Consider the following 20,732-nt stretch of genomic DNA (forward strand, 5'->3'; position numbering starts at 1 on the left):
GCTCTTAACACACCCCACACCACAGGAAAATCCCACACAGTGTCATTTGCAGACATCAGACAATCGGGCCTTTGCTGGCTTTGATTGTAAGGAGGAGATCGGGAAAAAAATCAGCCCCTTTATCCTGTGATGTGTGCCCACCTTAAGCTATGATACATTTACCCCAAGGTGCACGTTATGCTGTTGTTCAGCTAACGTAACAGTATGGAAATGCTGGTGTAACACATGAGGAGTACAAGCTGCTTTCCTGAAGAAATGCAACTAGCAGAAGTCCCAATGAAGTGGATAAATTGTGAAAAAACCTAAATAAGAACAGTCATGTTACACAGTGTGACTGTGTTTATCACAGTTTATTGACAGCTGATTGCATTCTGGCTCATTCTGGCTTCTGTCTAAAACACTTTGTTTTAGCTGCTGTCTCTTTAAGGCCCTCTGCTCCACAAAACCCCACCCCTCTGATTGGCCAGCCCTCTAGAGGCCCGTCAAGGGCAGAACTTCGTACAAACCTTTGTGTTTGAGGCCTGCTCCTACAACATGAAATAAACCAGAAAGGAGATCCTTATGCGATGACCTCATCATTTCAGCAAGTCTTGTTTAGATCTCATAAAGGTGTCAGGTGAATGAACCATTCTGAGCAGTTTACAGACATAGTCATGGATTTCCTTAACATATCAGTATGTAGCTTTTTAAAAGAGTACACACATTTAGGATGGTCAACCAGCATTTTGACTCTACACCCATGTTTAAAATATGGAAAAGCAGAATACCCCCTCTTTAAACTGTGACCCTTGTGACCCCCACATAAATGTTTTTTTCATTGGGCTGGATACTGAGCAATGCTACCACTAGAAGCTGTTAAAACAAACTGGCCTGCACAGACCTCCGCAGGGTGTTAACGCATCCTTGAAAAGTCTTAAAAAGTCTTAAATTCAGATATCTAAAATTATGGCCTTGAAAAGTTGAAAATGTAATATGCTGGTATAAAATACATTACCCAGAGGTCTTGAATTTTGGGGGCAGAGCTAGTAATTTTAAAAAAAAAATCTATTTTTTTATTTATTTATTTTTATTTATATTATATATTTTATATATTTTGTATGTATTAAAATAGTGGCAAGCTCATATCTGTCAGCCCAGATCTTAAGCTTTAAAAAAAAAGGAAAAAAAAGTGTCAGTTTAATTCCTCAAAAAATTAAAGAAAAAACTGTTGTTTTCTTTCTTTAGAAAAATAGTTTTCAGTGTTTTTTTTTTTCTTTTCTTTCCTTTTTTGCTTTAACCCCTGTGATATAAATTATCTGTATGCTAGTTAGCCAGTCTGGAACTAAGTGCAAATTCATTTAGGGGTTAGCTAGATGATATCAGTTTGGAATTCAACACAGCAGAATCCCCCCATCATCACAAATATTTACAGCATTTTCACCCTTAAATTTCATTTAAGTTGGCTTTAAAAATACTTAAAAAGTCTTAAATTTGACCTGCTGAAACCTGTTACTGATAGCTGCTACTTGTTGTCACCCTCTACTGTTAAAGAGTGGTGTTGCAGTTCTTTTTTTTTCCTCCCAGATGTAAATCAGTCCTCTCATGTTTACATTTTAAATTGCTTTTTAAAATTTCTTTTGGCTGTTCTCTTACAGCCCTCATCTTTTTGAGGAGTTTGTTCTTTTCCTGCCAAATGTGCACCTGCAGAGTTCAGAACACGGCAGAACTGTATGAAGAAGAAGGAGGCCTGCAGAATTTCACAGCCAATAGGGTGTGATTAGAGAGAATGACAATTAGTCACAGCCTGACGTATGAGTTGAGAAGTGCTAACAGGTGATTGTTGATCATCACAATAACAGAGGGCTGAGGACACAGTGGGTGGCGATGCTGTGAGTGTCAGACTACTTGATCAAAGTAGAGTGCTAATATAATTGAGTTCTTTGAAAACATAGTTATGTAATTATTTTGCCGCAGTAGATTTGGGTACAGACAGTTCTTTCAAAACTGAGCAAATAAAGAGAAACATCTCCTCCAGTCCCACTCATTACTGTTGACAACAATGCCGCACTTCTCCCCAGCCTCCATTTGGACATGTTTCATCAAATTTAGGAAGTAGAAAATAAAGCATCAGGGGAAGGAGGCAAGCTGTCGTTTTTAAAGGGGCGAAAAGGGGGGATAAATGAGAAATGACTTGTGCGCAGTATTGTGACTGCCTGGTTGGTTTTGTAATTCTGCAAAAGCAGCCGAGAGACGGAGACAGAACATCTGCTCGACACATATGAAGCGCAGTAACCGGTGAAAAATAACAAAGCTGATGACAGTAGGAGTTCCTTTTTGTTGTCACATTCTCGTCTTGTTGAGGCAGACATCTGCGTCGGAATGATTGCTCAGGAAGTTTAGAGATGCATTTTGGCCAATTTCCATCAAATTGTCAGGAACAAGATGAAGCAATAATTGCTCTTTCCATCCAGCAATCTGTGAACATTCTCCCCCACGTCATGTGTAATTCTGTACGGGTGGTAATATGAAACTTAGGCAGACTGTCTCCTCCAGCTTTCTTTTGCGTCTTATTTCATGGTCCCTCAATCTTGTGAGGTATTTAGAGCACATACATATGTTCGGATGGGAAAAGTGAATAAATCTGACATTCATACATTTGATGCCTGAAAATGTAACAAGAAACCTCGCCGTAAAACATCACGAATAGACTACCTTAACTCTTCTATGATTGCTACTTTTTGTATACATTTGCAAAGTTATTCATTCAGACTCCTCAAAGCAGACTCTGGAACAGTGTTCCTGAATCGTGTCGTACCTGACAGCATCTGTCATTTGTTATCATCTGGGGTGTGTTATTTGATTTTTTCTGATTGGGTGCGTGGTTCGGTTTCTGGATCCTGAAAAACTCCTCCAGGTAAACAGTTTGTGACTTAAAAAATGTTCCCGAGCTGTCAAACAACTTTTAGACTACTTTTTTTTTTGTGCTTGGACTTTTTCCCCTCAGGTTATTGGCACTTTAGGAGAACTGCTATAGATTAGAGCTTCTGACAAAAATCTAATATGATGTACTGTGCAGTTAGTTTCAGTAACAGATGGTAAATGGATTGTGTCACATGAGGGTGACTCCTCATAACCGCTTCTCTTCAATGCTTAACGTGGTGAGCCTGTCTGCTGTGAAAAATAAACACGTTCACCATCTCAGACAGTGTAGAATGAATATTTCAGAGTGTCCCGTCTGTGTACATTCCCTCTGCACTGACTTTATTTTGAATATTTTGGAGAAAAGAGCTAAAGACAGGAACACTGGAGTCCACATTTTTATCTTTTCAAGAAAGTGAGGGAAAAACATCTTTAATGAAAACCTGTTTTCTGGCAGTGATTCTAAAAAAGTGTCAGTAAAAAGCTCTATATCTGAGTTTAAGAGTTAAATAAGGAGCAGAGTAGTTAGACTAAAATGTGACCTCTGCTTCGAAGGCAAACTGTGAGCTGCTTTTCACTGATTTTGATCTTACACTGTTCATGATATTCTCAACAAAGAAATGATCTCTCTGCGACATTTTCCACCAGTAGACTGGGCTCTGCAAGGTCAAAGGTCAATCAACCTTTGCCCACAAACTCTGCCAGAAATCTGGGAGTCATGATTGATGACCAGCTGACCTTTAAGGTTCATTCCAATCAAATTCAAAGCTCTTCTTCTGGCCTACAAAATATTGACAAGAGTGGCTCGTGCCTACCTGGGATCTCTAATCCAGGTCTTAACTCCTTCTGGCCCTCTACGCTCTGCTTCTGAAAGACGCCTGGTCCTCCCAGCCCAGTGTGGCTCCAAATCTCTAGCCAGACTTTTCTCCTCTGTTGCGCCCAAATGGTGGAATGAATTACCTACCTATGATCCTCAGAGTCCCTTTCTACTTTAAGAGATGTCTGAAGACTCATCTATTCAGGTAACACTTAGGCCCCAATTACATGGTGTTTCATCTAAAAACGCTAAAACGCAGTGGAAAAAAATCTGCGTTTACACAGAAACGCAGAGAGACTGAAAACACAGTAGTAAGCATGTCAGGCCTGGTGGTGCTACAACTGTCTTGTCCAGAGGTAGCTTTTGGGAGATCTCCTCTGAAGTAGAGTTGAGCCGATCATCTGGTGTTTTGGAGAATACCAAGTGAAAAAGTGGAGCAACAGATGCACATTTTGTACAAAGACAGTCAGCAGATTGAGCAGCACAAGCACAACATGGTAGTTCGCGACGATCGAACAACGGTACTGTTGCACGAAGCTGAGTGTGACATCAGCATTTCCACTGAAAATGCAGGCTTACTGTTAACATGGCAACGGTGTCGACAGGGCATCAGAAAAATCCCACTCTGGAGGCCATTTTCAAAGCTTTGCATTCGGTCGCTTGACGCCGTTTCCGTGTAAACACAAGGCTGAAACGCAACAAAACTTTTGGGTTTCACCCTAAAACCCCAACCTGATCCTTCTCCTCTTTGTCCTTAGTGGTAGAATAAGTCGGAAGGTCTCAGACTCTTAGTGAATTTTCAGCACTGATTACTGAACGTTGTTGAAGGTTGAAGTATATTGTTACAGCAATTAATTGTGGTTAGTTGGGTTGATTATTTTACACATCTATTAAAAAAAAAAAAATTACACTTAATTGCAGCGCCTGCAGAGCCGTGTACTTGTAGCATTGTGGTTGCACTAACAAGGCCTTCCTTCTGTCTGAATTCTTGCTTGTGTTACACGACGCTTTGGACAAAAGCGCTTGCTAAATGAAACTGTAGACCTGTAGAAAGAGTTAAATAGCTATGAACAACTGTATCTATATGACTCAGATATTTCTTTGGGAACTAGAGCGCACATAATGACACCAGGGCTGTGGAGGGTAATGTTAAACCAGGATGTCTTGTCACCTTTTGTCCGCTAAGACGCTGCAACATTTCAGGATTTACTAAGTTTTGGTAGATGAGTTTTGGCCATTTCCAAAACTACAATTCAACAGTCAGTTGAATGCAAATAAAAAGATGCTTCACAAACAAGTGGATGCCTTGTAAAGATCCAGATTTTAAATGTATAATGTTAATAATGGGAAATATATTCATTCATATAGTTTTATCATTTATGTCGAGAAAAACTGTTAATACTGAGACAACTGTTTGATAATATTGTGTATAGATTCAGATACATGTGACACTTAATTCTTCAAATATCAGAGGAACTGCCCAGGAAGGTATCATCTAATTTTTTAAATGTATCTTTATTTATTCATAATAAGCCTTTTAAAGCTGTAAATTTGTTTTTCCAACATTATACTCACTCACAGTTCAGCCCTACAGCAGAAATCATAATGAATAACAGCCACTGCATCCTCAGTTTAACTGTTCAAAACTCATTCCAGCTCATTTTGCTCTGACGTTTTTTTTAATCACTCATTTATTGTGGCTTCACTTGAGGTCAGCGGTTTAACTGGTGTCATTCTTCTGTATGAAGTTAAGCAATAAATCTAAAATAAATGAGGAGCAAAGATAAAAATCCCAGCGTTGAGTACTGCAGGGTTACCGAGTGTAATGGGAGTGTGGTTAAGAAAATGTGAAACAGTACCATGCCACTTTGGTTGGATTAAAAAACGCCTGTTAAAACCAGGGCAGCTTCGAAAAACATCGCACTTCATCCGTCAAAGGTTCCCCCTGATGATTCATTGGAGCTGACATCAGTGACAGGAAAAGCAGAGCGATGGAAATCTATTCAAATGTGGTGAGGCTCAATTTCCCCGTTCATGAGAGAACTGTGGATAATATGTTGGACCCGGACCAGCAGGGGGTAAAATAGCTCCATCAGTCTTTTGGAGTCAAAGTGAGGTGGAGGGAAACAAGTGAAACGCCGATGCATAACACTGACATTTTTTAATAGAATTCATTTATAACAAATGGAACTTGTGTCAGCAAAGAACTGATTTTCATACAGACTTCTTTCGCCACCAATGTAACCTAAGTAAGAAAATAAAAAGCACTCCTTTCATTCAGAAAAAGAAACAGTTTACGCTTACAACTAATCAGAGGTAATTGTATGATCTTTTTAACAAGCCATTTTTTTTTTTTTTACAATTTCATTATTTAATTTTCAGTCTATGCATCCAGACGAGAGATAGATAGAGAGAGCAGAGAACACAACGTTTATTTCTGTTAATGACACTCCAAGCTTGAATGGCAAAGCCACAAGAACAGATGGTTGGGGGACAGAATTTTTCTGAAGTCATCTGCTGGAGTTACCATGGCATCAGAACGGATGCTCTTTTTTGCCACAAACTTTATTTTTTTTTTGTCTTTTTCAAGAGTTGATACCTTTTTTTGTGTTATTTACATACACACAAAGTGAACGTTTAAGGAGATTTTTTTTCATAGATGGGTTCAAGTAATATATTATTGGGTTTAGAATCAATAGGGCAGTGCATAGTACAAAGATAGAGAAAGTGCAAATCTTCCTACCAGGCCAGCTCTGGCCGTTCTGCAACGTTTCACCATGCGTATGAAAAATCAATAAAAGAAAAGTTAAAACTGAGATGAGAAAATAAACAAGGACGTAACATTAGCCACCATGAGGTTAAATAATAGCACTTTTATATCTTAAAATGATCACAAAAAAGAATCAGTGAAGCAAAAATAAAACACATAGCTGCTTGAGTTACCAAGGGAAAGAAAGCACCTGGAATGCACATCCACAAAGCCATCGAAGAGGGGATGGAGACGTTAAAGATGCTGCCCAACATAAAGACCCAAACCAAACTTAACCCTCTGTTTGTGTCTGCTTCAGAAGAAAAAGGACAAACTGTAGGATTGTCATGAGAACAGACGTGATTTTTGCAGAATGTATTTCTCTGTATCTTCTCTCTGTAGTGACACATGCGAAGTCAAACCTAAGGCATGAAGAAGAAACCCTTCAGTGATGACCTGCGCATTAGGCATTCCCTTTAAAACCCAATCTGTTGAAAGTTTTTAAATCTAAACGTTTATCTCATTGAAACATGTTGTGACGTCTTTACTTTTTGAGACACATGATCTGCAATCTCATCCCTGGCTCTGTGTCTGAAAATGTTTGAGTTGTGTTGCTTCTTATTAAATGTATTCTTGACTGTTGCGCTCAGTTATATATAAACTTTTTTAAATTCTATTTCACTCAGCCACAATAAGGCCACTGAAAATGAAAAATATGAGCTTTGAAATGTTCTTATTTGCATATATAATCTCATCATGTGACAAATGAATACGACAGGTAAATAAACTATACAATTACATTTACACTAAATGCCTAGATTACTCAAAGGATACATTAATATGTTAAATGAAACATTATAAAAACAGGCATAAATATAAGGCACTCTAAATGCAAAATGAAAAATAATACCGTTTACCATTGAATGCTTGAAAGAACCACGAGAAGGTGACGTCTTTGTACCTTTGCCCTATTGTGTGGAGCTGTGACTGCGGCTGTGTGACCCCTCTGTCTCTAATTACACTCCTGTGTGAGGGAAAAAAATGCACCGGTGATGCTCTGACTGGCATCTGTCACTCCCACTCCCACACCACGCTCACTCGGGGAACGACAACAATGTCATGAGTGAATGACATATCCACATAAAAACCCCCTATCTAAAAATACACATATTTATTGCACAAGAAAAGATGCACTGAATCAGAATACAATTTTGTCCTACTGATGTGCATTCCAGTGAAAAAATCTCATTTCATTTCCCCCATAGCACACATCTCAATTTTGAAGCTTTCATAAACAATTACATGATATATACTCTATTTCTCATAAATTATTTACTTTATCAATATATTTAGAATGTTTTAATTATAATTTTATATTTCTTTTATATATATTTGACAATCTGTACCATATATTTGCTTATTCATAGATCGTATCCAATTCTTTAGGTCCTCTGGTTTCACCTTTCTCACATGGAAGAACTAAGATAATCGGTAGCAGCAGCTTCATACTTTGCTCATCCCTGTTGATTCCACAAAGCCCCAGTTTATCTTTACGGGTGTAATTGAGTTACCATGTATGTGGTCATGGACAGGAAACAAACATCAAAATCAAGACCAAAAAAAATATATCTCTTGAACAAACTCAACATTTTGGTAGTGTGAATTCCATCATGTGCACTAAGTGCAACAAATGAGGGGGAAGAAAAGTTAAAAAGAAAAAAAAGAAAGAAGAGATTCTCTGCAAAATAGCACATACGTCAGAACAGTTCTACAGCTTTAAAAAAAATTAACATTTAATACGTTTTATCACTTCCTTCCAAGCGATAAATTTGTGTAAAAAAAGGAAATTCACACAGTTCAAAAAAAGCACATCAGCTGTATAATAAAGTACTAAAAAACTAAATCAATAATTTTCTTTATTTCATAGATCATTTGAACTTTACCCTCACCCCAGAATTTAGATGATGAACATTGTGACAGGAAAGGGGTATTTATTCATTATTACTTTGAGTCTGTCCTGCTGGACCAAGCGTCGTCTTCTTTTTCGATGGGTTGTCAGTGTGTACTTGATTGTGAAATAGATTTTTTTTTCTTTACAATGTGCATCAAGTTTCTTCCCCCCTCTCCCGCGGTTCTGTGTGCCTCCAATGCCTCTCGTAATGGTTCATAATCACTGATGCATTTCTGATGATGTCATTATTGTTCATTGACTTTTTTGTTGTGTTGGTTTTCATTCAGTTTTATGAGCCCCAAAGTGAATCCTTGAAGCAAAAGAAAAGGTAATTCCATGTGATGCTCCAACAGTCAGGATTCCCCCGCTCTGTTTCAAAGCGAGGTTTCAGTCGGGGTTTGGAAATACTTGGTCCTCCGGGAATCATCTTTTTCATTTTTTGACAAGTCATGTCGCACATCCAACACTTAATGAGTTGTTAGCAAGGAGTTAAGGAGTACTTTCTCAAGCAAGAATTTATGGCTCAGAAGAGAGGCTCACTGGGTTTTCTTTCCAAAGGGCCCTCTGCTTTTTTCTTCCGATACTGGGTCTCTTACGTTGCATAGTGATCAAAGCTCCCCAGGTACTCCAGGCCAGCTCTGTAGCAGAACTGGTATTGATCCTGGAGACAAAGAAGAGAAAATTCAAGCTTCCACTCCCTCTCAGGGATTTTTTTTAACCACATCTCCTGTAGTTTTTTTCATTATTTAATTTGTACATCCTTTATGTTTCCTGTCACATCAAATGTGCTGGCTGCTTCTTTGTGACACCTGTCCTGCTTTCATTATTTTTTCCATTTTTAATATTGAATCCTTTATATGCAAAGTGAACCAAAATGTAAGAAATATTACAAATAGTTGTTCCAGATCAATGAGATAGATCTGAAGCAGAGAACAGAATTGTGAAAGGCTGTTTGAAACAGTCTTCACCAGATGCTTGCCTTGGTTCATCTGTTTTGCCCAAACTGATCATTTAAATCTCATTGTCTCTATTATACATTCCAGTGACTTATCCAGCAAGCTGCTGCGCACTTAAAGTCAGAGTAGCTGTATTACTCTCCAGTGCAGTTTGTGAGTTCAGTTTTCTTTGCATTTTAAAGTTGGAAAAAACAGGAAAGAAGAAAAAAACAGCTCACCTCTGTCTGCACCATGGCTGGTCTCTGTGTTCTCAACATTTTCACTGTCTGAAAGATGTCTACTACGCCTTCATATCTCATTCGTTCCAAGACAATGCTGAGGGTGATGAAAACTCCAGTCCTACCAACACCCGCGCTGAGCAGAGAGGGCACAAAGGTCAGAAAAAGTTTGCACTCCATCGAGGAACAGTGCATCAATTTTCAAATTAAATGCACTGAAAAGATGAACAGTGAGCTTGAGATTGCACAGCTTGTGATTTGATGGTTTTGCTGGTTGGTTACTTACCTACAGTGGACCGAGATCGGCCCATCTTGACCAAACTGCTCCTTTGTTTTATGTACTTGCCCGATGAAATCGATGAAGCCCTCTCCTGATTTTGGCACTCCTTGTTCAGGCCAGTCTGTGAACTGAAACTGCCTTACTGTCCGTGACTGACCGTCCTGAGAGCAAAGGGTTAAAAAAAGAGAGGGGAACAGTTTACTCTTCATGCAGAACAACCTTCAGATGGCAGGGAGTTAAAAAATATGAGGATGCTTATCTTACGTATTTCACATCCATGGAAGTCACTTCAGCTCTAACTCTGTCATATTTCACTGTGCTGTTACAATTTCCACAGCACACAAAAAAAAAACACTTATTGAAAAAATCTGGTATCAGCGCCAAGTTTTGAGCATCAGAGAATGTTTTGTCATCCAAGATGCCTGCCATTTACCTGAACGTATTAAACACAAACACTTTAGATACTAAATCCTTTGATGTGTCCCCCTCGACAGGGTGCTTGGAGAATTGACTTTGAGGGTGTGCATTGCTTAAGTGATATTGTATCCCCTTGATAAGACGAGCAATCCCATTGACGAGACAGTGTAACATGCACTACAAAGGAGGAAGCCTGTGCCATTTATCTGCGTAAGCCTTTGATGGAATTAAAACTCTGGCAGCTCGCTGCTGCCGGCACCACATTTGTTTTTTTTACACATTGACATGTGTCATAATTCCCACAAATATACTTCTGATTATGCTTAACTTAAGGCCATAGTTTGGTATAAACAAATATTTGATACAATGCCAAAACTCTGAGCTAAAGACGCCTGCAATGTTAAATCCAGTCACCATCCTGCGTGCTCAACATTGTCAGTCAAATCTCCAGTCTGTGCAAATAAAATTATGCAGATGCAAATAAGGAGGAAAAATAAACAAGCTACTAGTTTTATTTGAATATTGAACCCTGGGTGACCCACTCAGTCCAGTGCTGAGGCCACGATCCAGGAAAACAACACACCAGACTGAACCCTAGAAGAATAGTTTTTGATCAAATGAGCCACTTCCACAGTCTCAAATGCCAATCTTTAAACTTAACTCAGTGAAACAATGTGTGCTTACCCTGGCATCAGTCACTTTGAACTCTCTCAGGATGTACTGGGGCATGTTATACTCGGCCATTGGGTCCACCACAAAGTACTGGTATCTGGCCGATCTCTCTGCTGGCCAGTACTGGTGGCATTTTTCCTGTAGTGAGTGAAAAATAGATTACCACAATGAACCACAACATTCTCTTCATACACTGAGATTCATTGTGTTCATTCCCAGAATTCTTTAATTCAATTCAAACTGTATCAACTTTGTGAAAGCTTCTTTTGTCACAGCCAAATTTCAGTATGGGGCTATACGTCTTTTTGTGTTCTGTAGCCAGGCCAATGAGGGGAGCTTGCCAAATAACACTGTGAAGAAAGTACAACGATGCATACCCTGCCCATTTCTCTAAGCTTGGTTAGCATAACAACAATAGTAGAGTTGTGCTCCCAGAGCATTCTCCAGAAGTCCTCTGTGGTCTCTGCCAGTGGTCCCTGTGTGGCGATGTAGGCTTTCTGTTGCCTGTGGGAATACAACACAAGATGTATCAGCTAACGAAGTGAGGGCTAAGAAATTCAACTGAACACTTGATACTTTGAATCATTTCTTAAAATGGAAACCTGTCTGTCTTTTTCTTTTACAGGTTAGCTTTCTCTTTCTGAAGCTACAAGTGCTGCTTCAGTGAAACATGGAACCACTCTTAGATCCAGAGGTTGAAGCCCTTACCTGTACCCATCAATGAAGCTGGCATTGATGTAGTCAGAGCCCTCAACTCCTCGAATAGGTTGAAGACACACTCGCGTTGACTCGTATGGCATTATGTTAACAAGGCGGTTCTTGAACTTGTTGCAGGGGAGATTGGCACTGATGAATCGTGATGTATGGGCTTTAGTGTTGGCTAAACGCTGCATTGGGACACAGAAAAAGAGACGTCTATAAGCATGCTGGAGAGGAAACAAGATGTTGTTTGTTTTTCTCCATGGTTACAGCCTGTGTTTGACACCAGATATCCATGTACTGTGATCAATTGCATGACTTTGATTTCTCAAGGCAGTATAAGAAATCCTACATAATAAGCTCTACACTGCTGTTGATGACATCTAAACCACACTGGCCTTTAGTGCACTGTGGTTATATACTACTTCATGTGGCCTTAAAGTATGGAAATGGCATCAAAGTGATTACTATCACAGCTTGCTGTTGCCAGGGAAAAATAGCCAATATGATGAAAAGACAAGAAAATGGATACCCAGGCGAGCCAGGAGTGGACAGAAGTGCACAGCAATCTAACCTGTTTATCATCTCTTAGTGGAATCAGCATCCATCACAGTGCAAAGAGAGAGAGTGCGTGACAAGCAAGGCAATACCACGCGAAAAGCAACACCACAGACTGCGAGGGGTTGTGTAAGGTTCATTGGGCCTCTCTTTGTGAATGCAGACTACAAGTCCCTCTGGCAAATGTTCAGTGGTGGTTGGCATTTTTTTTTTAATGTAAACCAAGACCCCTGTTACCAGAGGAATGGGAGAATTTATCCTATGTTGAGTTTCACAAGCAAGTCTGAAGAGAGGAAACCACAGGCCCCTTGCTGTCTGGTGGGCCTAATGGGAACTGGGGAAGAAGTCGTAGAAAGAAAAGGCCAATCAGCGACACCAAGGCCTGGATGTGACTGAGAACATGAGGTGCCACTGGGATGTCTGTAAATGTGTTTTGCATATTGCTGCTGGTCTGTTGAAGGCTCTGGGGATGTAAACCCTTCATACCTTGAACTCAAGTTCCATGCCAGTGACATTCTCTCCACCCTCTATCTGCGTCAGTTTCTGGATGTAGGCGTATAGGTTTCTGGCGGGCACTTCGGTGGTGCCGCAGTTGACGGCTTCCTGGAGTGCGTCATGTATGAAGACGTACTGGTCCTCTGTCTGCACCATGTAGTTGCGCTGGGCACGCATTAGCGTCACGTGCCCATAGATGTCCACAGTCTTCTCGTGCTTGATACGTTCCAGCATGGCATCAATCACGATGAAGCAACCTGTGCGCCCCACTCCAGCACTGTGGTCACAAAGAGACAAAGGAAGGTTGTTAGTAAAGTCAACTGGAACAATGAGGTTGAGGTGTTTTGGAAACTTTTAAGGGGGGGCTTGCTTTCTCGTCGCAGTGCCATAAAGTCTCTACGCCAAGTTTGCCTCTGTTGGACGAACTCTTCGGCTTGGAGTGTAATTAAATCTGAAGTGGCACTTTGTGGAGAGCTATGCAGTCACAGCCTCCAGTGGGCTCACTGCTGGCTTTGCAATCTAGTCCTCCCGGAACTCCACCTGTGCACTCCAGCCCATCAGGACTAATCACTTACGCAACAGTTACATTTAACCCTTATCGTATCGTTCCACAAAGAGCCTCTGCAATAATGCGCGTGCAAAAAGTCGCAGCCGTGATTTTTTGAGGGCTTTGTTAATGTGTCGGGCAACTTCTGAGAAGTGCAGCTGACTTCAATTGATGCCATTAGGTGCGTATGGAACAGCTAAATGGCACACAAGCTTTAGAAGAGGCACTGAGAGGCAGGGCTGTTGATTAGAATTCACATGACACATTTGTTCATTAGTTTAAATAATAATACAAGGGTGAAAAATAGAAGCTGAAAGAAAATCTCCAACTTTTTCCCGAACACCAGTTTGAGACATCCTGCACAAACACTCCTTTTTTTCGCAGACCGCTGACAATCTTAAAACGTTCACCCCTGCACATTTAGATGTTTTAATCGTGCATGCCTCAGCACTGAAGACGTTCTCTGATGACAGTTTATTTACCGCCAGGCGACAGGGTGGTTTAAATCTTCTTCGTTAACTCTCCTCCCACCTTACCCGCAGAGCACGGCACTGACGAGACAAGTCCTTGCACTTGGCACTCCAAAGTAAATAGGTTATTCAATCCATTAAGCTGACATGCCTATGAGGTGTGAGCCATGCTCTTGTGCTCTCCTACTTCTGATGGAGCATTTGTTTTTCATTTGCTTTGAGGAACGCAGGCAGAGAGGTTTGAGAAGGGGAAACTCAAGAGGGAGTAAAGTCAGTCCCCAGGGGCCAAGTCTGGTTAATGTGCCATGCTGCACTGGAACTGTGCTGCAAATGGAATAAAGACACATATGGGAGTCATTGGCTTTAACAAATTATCTCATGATCACGTCCAAAATGGCTGACAACTTTTTTTTTTTTCCTTTTCTTTTGACAAAACTCCTCACAGCTCTCAGGGGATGTTAAAATTTGCACTGGGACTCAAAGGCAAAATCAGCCTGCTAAGAACAGTGTCTGATAGATATTTGAAGAATGAATCACTTCCAGGGCTGAGAACACCTCAGCCCTTGGGCAAGGGATGCAGGAACTAGCGGAGATTTCTCCCTTTACCCCAGCTGTTTCCAATCTGAAAACATTTTACAGTGCGGGCCTGAACGTGGGAGAGTGATGACCTGCGAGAGAGTAAGTGACAGAGTGACAGCGTTGAGCTATAGAGACGGAGACAGAAGGAGATAAGGAGGGATGGGTGTAAGGGGGGAGGTGAGGTTGAGTTGTTATGCAGAAAAAGATGCAAAATAGTTGTGCAGTTCTGAAGTTAGTTTTTAAAGAGATGAAGCAGCAGGAATTTGCAGTATATTAACCACATTTCCACTAAATGTCGAACCAGGAAAGGCTCAGAAAATATGCAATATTTATCAACAAAAAGCAAGCGTGTGTGTGTGTGGTTGGATGAGGTGGTGCAGAAAGCCGAAGCTACATTTGGCAGTTGAAGGGGAGTTGGCAGACTGACTGCACTAATGACCTGACACTGCCTTTTCAGCCAGTCAAGACCAGCTGCTTTGGACTTGGACACACATTAAGTGTCAGACTAATATGCTTTCCAGGAGTTTGGGGAATAGGAGATGGGAAAGAGCGAGAGTGCTGTCTAAAATACAGCTGCAATGAGTCCTGAGAAGATAAAGCACGAGCAGCAGTGAAAGCAATTACATATGTATTGTTACCAAATCTCCCGCTGTCAGCTAACCTGTCACCATTTCCTCACGCTGACTATTCAACGCACCCTCGTGAACTCAAAACTCACCAGTCACTGTGCTGCTGTTAATGGAGTCAATAATGGTTTAAGTCTCTTTGTATGACGCTTGAATTACTCACTGGGAAAGCAAATCAAAACATTCATCTTTTTCCAACTTTGAGGTTTCATATTTTGTTCTCGAAAACAGACTGCTCCCTCTAACTGGACCTCGTAGGTTCAGGCACTTTTTCCACGAACCACAAGATGGTGTTGGCTGCCATATTTGTGCATTGTGACTGGCCATTACAGTTTGGAAGTTCCCCTTTCATGAAAGTACGCCATGATGACAGGGAGGTGGGGTTTTGCGGCTCCTGAGTCATCTCTCTCCTAAATGAGAATCACGGAGGTTGACCTTTTGCTCGAGCACAGGTACTTTGTAGCCGAGCTGATGATCTCAGGGTAACAAGGCAGCCGTGTTTGATTTCTGCTGTGAGCAGACAGGATCTAGGAGACAGAGATGGAGCATGACTGAAGAAGCTCAGTCCTGGACCCTGTGGAGGTGGAGGCTGGCTGAACTGGAGAATGATGGACAAGCTGTCATCATCTATTTTCTTATGGACCGTCTATACACTTTCTTACTTTTGTTTTCTTGATTGCTGCTGTGACTTCAATTTTGTTGTACTTGTTACAATGAAATTAAGTTATATTCTATTCTATTCTATTCTATTCTATTCTATTCTATTCTATTCTGTTTCTACACTAATTTACTTTCCAAAAACTTGCACTTTTGATCACACACATGAACAGATGGGGCATTGTCCAGCTTAGCGCCTCAACAAGTTTGCAATTGCAACTTGATTAGCAAGTAATTGTTCCATTAAGATCAGTGTCTAGTTTCTGTAATTGATTAAAGCAGCTGTGAGGACTTTTTAACTGGTAACAAAACAAACTCAAACTAATTTGATGCCTCCTTATAACATAAAGAAATCAAACGGTATCATCAGCATAAAAGTTAACTATTGTTGTTTTCAATGTCGGAAAGCCAGGGATGAACTGTATGCCTTATCACACTTTTCTTTTTACATTTTCCATGCCACAACTTAAACATATAACTTGTGAAAGAAAGGATACTCTTTTGTCAAAAATGCCCCAGTTACACGTGTAGAGACTAATAGGACATAGAGTAAAGGTAGTGTTTTGGGGGGTGCTAATTCAACAAAGTTCAAAGTCCCTTACATGGGCTTTAAAAGAATACGTCCAAAATCTGTCAGTTTTTTTACTTGAATGTGAGGTTTTGTAGTGTTTACTACAGATAGACTGATGTGGATTTTTGAGGGGTGATACTGATACTGGTTATTAGTAGGTGAGAAGGCTGATAACCGATGTTTGAAGCCGATATTCATTTGCGGTCAAAGTGAAAATTTTGGCGTAAAAAATTTTGAACACGACAAACTCCAACACTCAACTGAAATCAAATGCCTTCAAGCATATATTTTTTAAAAAGCTCCCAGGGTCAGCAGCATGTTTTCTAAAGTTAAATGAAAACTTGAAAAATAAATTGCAAAAGTTTTCTACAGGAAATTTAAGTTTTCCAAATTTCTATGTGACTGCAATAAAACTGGGCAGCATTAAGTTTGTGCTGCTTTTTACTGGCATGTAGTGCAGTTGAATTAATTTTCTGTTTGGTTTTACATAACTGGGTTTAAATGACCATCCAGGTCTTCCTTAGTGTAGACAGGAAGAATTCTGTGCAGAGAAGCATCAGAGCCAAAACAACACAGTTTTGAATGGGTTTCGTATCGGCCGTTGTATTAAAAAAAAGGCTGATGCCGATATGCCCTAAAATGCCAAACATCGGCCAGGCCGATAATCAGTCTATCCCTAGTATTTACTAAGATTCTTTTGTATTTATTTGTTCTGAAGTCACTGGGAGGTGCCGCTGTACACAGGGGTGAACTGTTTTAAAGGTTGATACAGAGGAAATGCACAACTGCTGTGTCTTTCTGGCACTAAAGTTGTTTATTTTTTGTGATTTCAAACTAATAAAGTTACTGTGCCATGAATGAGTTACAACGAGACAGTTACAAAGAGAGAAACAAAGTGAGCTGCAGTGATATAAAGGATGTCAGAAGTCTTTAAAACTCTGGACTGTTCCATCAAAACTTTCCCCTCTGAGTCACTGGGAGAGGCCAGTGATCTCCATGACATTCAATCATGTACTTTTGGCTTCCTCCGTCACCTTCAGAACGCCTGGGTAGTCTTTTAGCTGGGTGAGCACAACGGTCCCTGACCTCTGGGTTAGTGAGAACAGCAGGAACCAGGCGGACAGGAAATGTGCTACAGACACTTCATAATCAAAACTGGAGACGGATCAAATGAATGTATCCTGAATCCGAGTGTATATCTTGCATCATCATTTGTGGTCATTGAAATACGCTCAACCACAAAGTACAAATGATATACAAAACCTGAGTTTAGCATGAGACAATCATGATCCAGAGCTAGAGTCTTAGGAAGCAGTGGTTAACCACTAATCTCAAGAACATCTGTGCAATCAAAGGGTAGTCTCGCCTCTATCAAAAGAATTATTTTGCAATTTGAGCAACGTGAGAATCCCAAAACTGGCTGTGTCAGTTTTTCAAGACAAATGTATCTTACAGGGTTAACCTATGCTTTGCGCCTGAACAGGTTGTAATAGATACCTGTCTATTAGTTGTTGATGTTTCTGATAAATAGTTATGTTTATAGGCTGTTGTTTTCAGAGCACAGAAGCAGTTAGCAGTCCAAATTTTAAACTAACTCCCAACAAAATAAAAAAACAAAACAAAACCCCGAGCCCTTGATTGTTTATTTTATGTCTTAATGGTCTTTTGAGAAGCCCCCTCGGCGTGCACAAACATAGTAAGCTGCTGTGTTTGGTGCAGGAGCTAATTAATAGGCAGCTCAAGATACTGTACCACGTTGTTAATTATGTGCAACAAATGTTCTTCTTTCTTCCCTTTAAGCTTTTATTTAGGGCTGCTCTGCATGTGCATAAACAGCCTCAGCAAAATGTCTTTATCTACAGTATATTCCTGCGTCGCCACAAAACGCTCCCAACATTTTCATGCAAATTTGCAAATGTTAAAGATGTCTCTATTTAAAACTGTGGTCCAACATGAAGTGAAAAGGATGCTGCTCAAAGGATTTGGAGCTTGGAAATGGCTCTATCTGATGGAGAGCCAGAGGAATTTAAAAAAAAAAACCTCCCATCTGCACAGTGACATTAATTCCTGCATTCTGCTTCATTGTAAAAAAGACCGGATTTTCAATTTGAAGCCATTCGGCAACTAGCTCTAATTAACTTCAGCATGTGGTAATTCTAATTCTCCAGTAATCCCTTATCCCTTTTTTGTCACTTTCTGACACAACTTTGTATCTATTACACTCACTATCGCTGTTGCTTCATTTCTACTTTTTTTCTTTTCTCCTCTTCAGTCACTGGCTCTCTCTGCGCTGAGCCTCTGATGACTTCCTGAGTTGAGAGGAGCCAGAAGTCTGTGCTATATCCCCGTGCCTCTCTGTAGGGAGTCTGGCCGCTTATGTAGCTCTGGGAAGTGAAGTTGGCGTGAAAGTGAAAGTTATTTGTTTCAGATGCAATAACCCGAGGGATAAGCCGGGGACTTGTGGGCTGCTGATGTGCGACATGTTAGCCGTGTAGCGGGGGAACACGACAGGTCTGCGAGTGTCTGTGTGTCAGTGTGTGGGAGGAGATGTTTAAGTTTGCTGAGGGCAATGACACTTGTACTCTTTGTGCTATCATGTCGAAAACACCTTCACATTTAAAGTGCCGTCTGTGAGAGCTAGCAGGCTGATTTGTTTGGGCTTACGTTTCCCTCCCTGTAAAATATTCCTCTTGAGACAAAATGTTACCTTCTGGTTCAATTCTCATTAAAAAAAAGACCAGTGTGTGTACAGAAATGAAGCAGATTTAACCATCTAAATAACCCTGAATGTATTGCATCTTGTCATATGTATTCATATATTCATTACAGCAAATGGAGAGAACAAAATCAATTTCATGCTTCAGGTTGTTTTCAGGAAACCATGTCGTTTCTTACCTGCAGTGTACCACCATGGGCCCTGCATCTGGAGGATTGCAAGCTTTCACCCGTCTCAGGAAGGCCAGGAACGGGGTGGGGTGCTCCGGTACCCCGTGGTCCGGCCAAGCCGTGAACTGGAACTGCCGCACCTCTCTCTTCTCGCTGGAGCCGTTCTGAATATGGAGAAAGAGGAGGAGGAGGAGAAGGAGGAGAGAGGTGAGTGACCAACATCACTCACAAAAAAATGAAACTACTCTGACATAAGACAGCACAATCCCTCCTTACTTTAAAAAGTGCAAATGTCCTGACACAGTATGTAGCCAGCTCTACTGTGTCCAGCAGTGTCACTTGGATGAGACCATATGTCTCTGTCCCTCTTGTTGGCCAGTACTGGTCACACTTCACCTTCAATGGAGAGAAACAGCTGATTAGACAAGGTCCAGGTAGAAATACTTGAACTTTAAATGCCTTAGCAGAAAAACCTTGATGCATTCTGTGATGTTTTGAAAGCATAAATCCACAGAGGTGTGTAGACTGTGTACAAATATAGCTCCTGACAAATAACAGTAAAGTAAATACCCACATTCCCCTCCTTCCTGCTGACAAAGTTAGATTTTCTAATCAATGAAATGGCCTGAAACATTTGTATGGAGTCGACAGTGCTATTAATTGTCCTGCCATACTCTATAATTACAAAAGGTAACCACAGTTTCCAATCATATTATCGCCTCAGCTTTATTGCTATTTGAGTGTACAGCTTTGTTTCGCAGTTAACGGCCAATAAAACACTTCCATGATAGCATTACCACTCAGCTGAAAAAAAAAGAGAAGCAGTGTTGGTGTTGTGGAGGGAATAACTGCCATCCAATTCAATTGTTTTTCTTCATATTGTCCGTTAAGACCTCGACACAAAATCGAAACGTTATCGCGTTCAGCATATTGCGTCTTTATGCTCTGTGACTGTGGAGCAGCACGTTGAAGTTTTCAAGCCCCTCAAACATCTACCACGAACGGACTGCGTTTCCAAAGCAGCTGTTGTAGCTCTGACACCAGGAGCACAGAAGGATTGTGACATCAGGGGTATATGATGATTCATAACAGCATTTACTTGCAAATACACAAGCTTTATATATGCAAAACATAAAAAGACAGCTTGAGAGCCTCTCTGTGAATGATACGACTGATTAATATGAAAGACAGGAACTGTTGGCAGCAACAAAGGCACATTATTATGTACTACAAATGTCAAACAACTTAATAGCATTGCAGGATCAGGGAGGAGGATGTCTCTCAGGAAGCTTTAAAATCAGGGCCAAGAATCTTGCATCAAAAAAGCATCTGTAATGTTGAACAGGCACCTGACAGTGTGTTCTGAATGAAATCAGTGAATCATGCATTTTACGGTGCATGCAATAATAAACGCAGCCAGAGGAGTTTATTTGCTTTGCAGATTGTTGGGATATTGAATGAAAACTGCTCCCTGAATTGAGTCAGCACCCCTGTTAACACGACGCCAAGCTCTTAGAAAAGCCACACAAGTGTGAAGGTCATAAGCTTGCAGAGTCTCTTAAGCTTTCATGTGCTCCGTCAAACACTGCGAGATGCGCCAGAGAGAGGGAGAGAAAGTGCCTTTTGTCCATGTCAACCTTAAAAGAGTGGTTAAGTGCATGCAGTGCTAGTCTCTAGCCTTTGATC

General features: G+C 40.6%; 1 protein-coding gene and 1 long non-coding RNA gene across 26 annotated transcripts in view; one reads left to right on the top strand and one right to left on the bottom strand.

Annotated features, from left to right (window-relative positions):
* Positions 1-5,861: 5,861 nt before the first annotated feature.
* Positions 5,862-20,732, bottom strand: part of LOC141784311 (receptor-type tyrosine-protein phosphatase delta) — a 471,971-nt gene continuing 457,100 nt past the window's right edge. For all 25 annotated transcript variants that reach the window (XM_074662121.1, XM_074662118.1, XM_074662109.1 and 22 more), the window contains 9 exons: positions 19,323-19,442; positions 19,056-19,210; positions 12,702-12,987; positions 11,667-11,845; positions 11,336-11,462; positions 10,971-11,096; positions 9,876-10,030; positions 9,590-9,725; positions 5,862-9,076 (listed from right to left, as the gene is read on the bottom strand). In XM_074662121.1, the coding sequence (XP_074518222.1) occupies positions 9,008-9,076; positions 9,590-9,725; positions 9,876-10,030; positions 10,971-11,096; positions 11,336-11,462; positions 11,667-11,845; positions 12,702-12,987; positions 19,056-19,210; positions 19,323-19,442 (1,353 nt within the window). In that variant the 3' untranslated portion in view covers positions 5,862-9,007. The remainder of the gene's footprint in view (positions 9,077-9,589; positions 9,726-9,875; positions 10,031-10,970; positions 11,097-11,335; positions 11,463-11,666; positions 11,846-12,701; positions 12,988-19,055; positions 19,211-19,322; positions 19,443-20,732) is intronic.
* Positions 19,182-20,732, top strand: part of LOC141784316 (uncharacterized) — a 75,433-nt gene continuing 73,882 nt past the window's right edge. Inside the window, exon 1 of the long non-coding RNA XR_012597432.1 lies at positions 19,182-19,253. This is a non-coding gene — a long non-coding RNA (uncharacterized LOC141784316). The remainder of the gene's footprint in view (positions 19,254-20,732) is intronic.

The sequence above is a fragment of the Halichoeres trimaculatus genome, unplaced genomic scaffold, assembly GCF_033239565.1.
Source record: "Halichoeres trimaculatus isolate MK-OKI-2021-1 unplaced genomic scaffold, fHalTri1.1 fHalTri1_scaffold_22, whole genome shotgun sequence".
Lineage (NCBI taxonomy): Eukaryota > Metazoa > Chordata > Actinopteri > Labriformes > Labridae > Halichoeres > Halichoeres trimaculatus.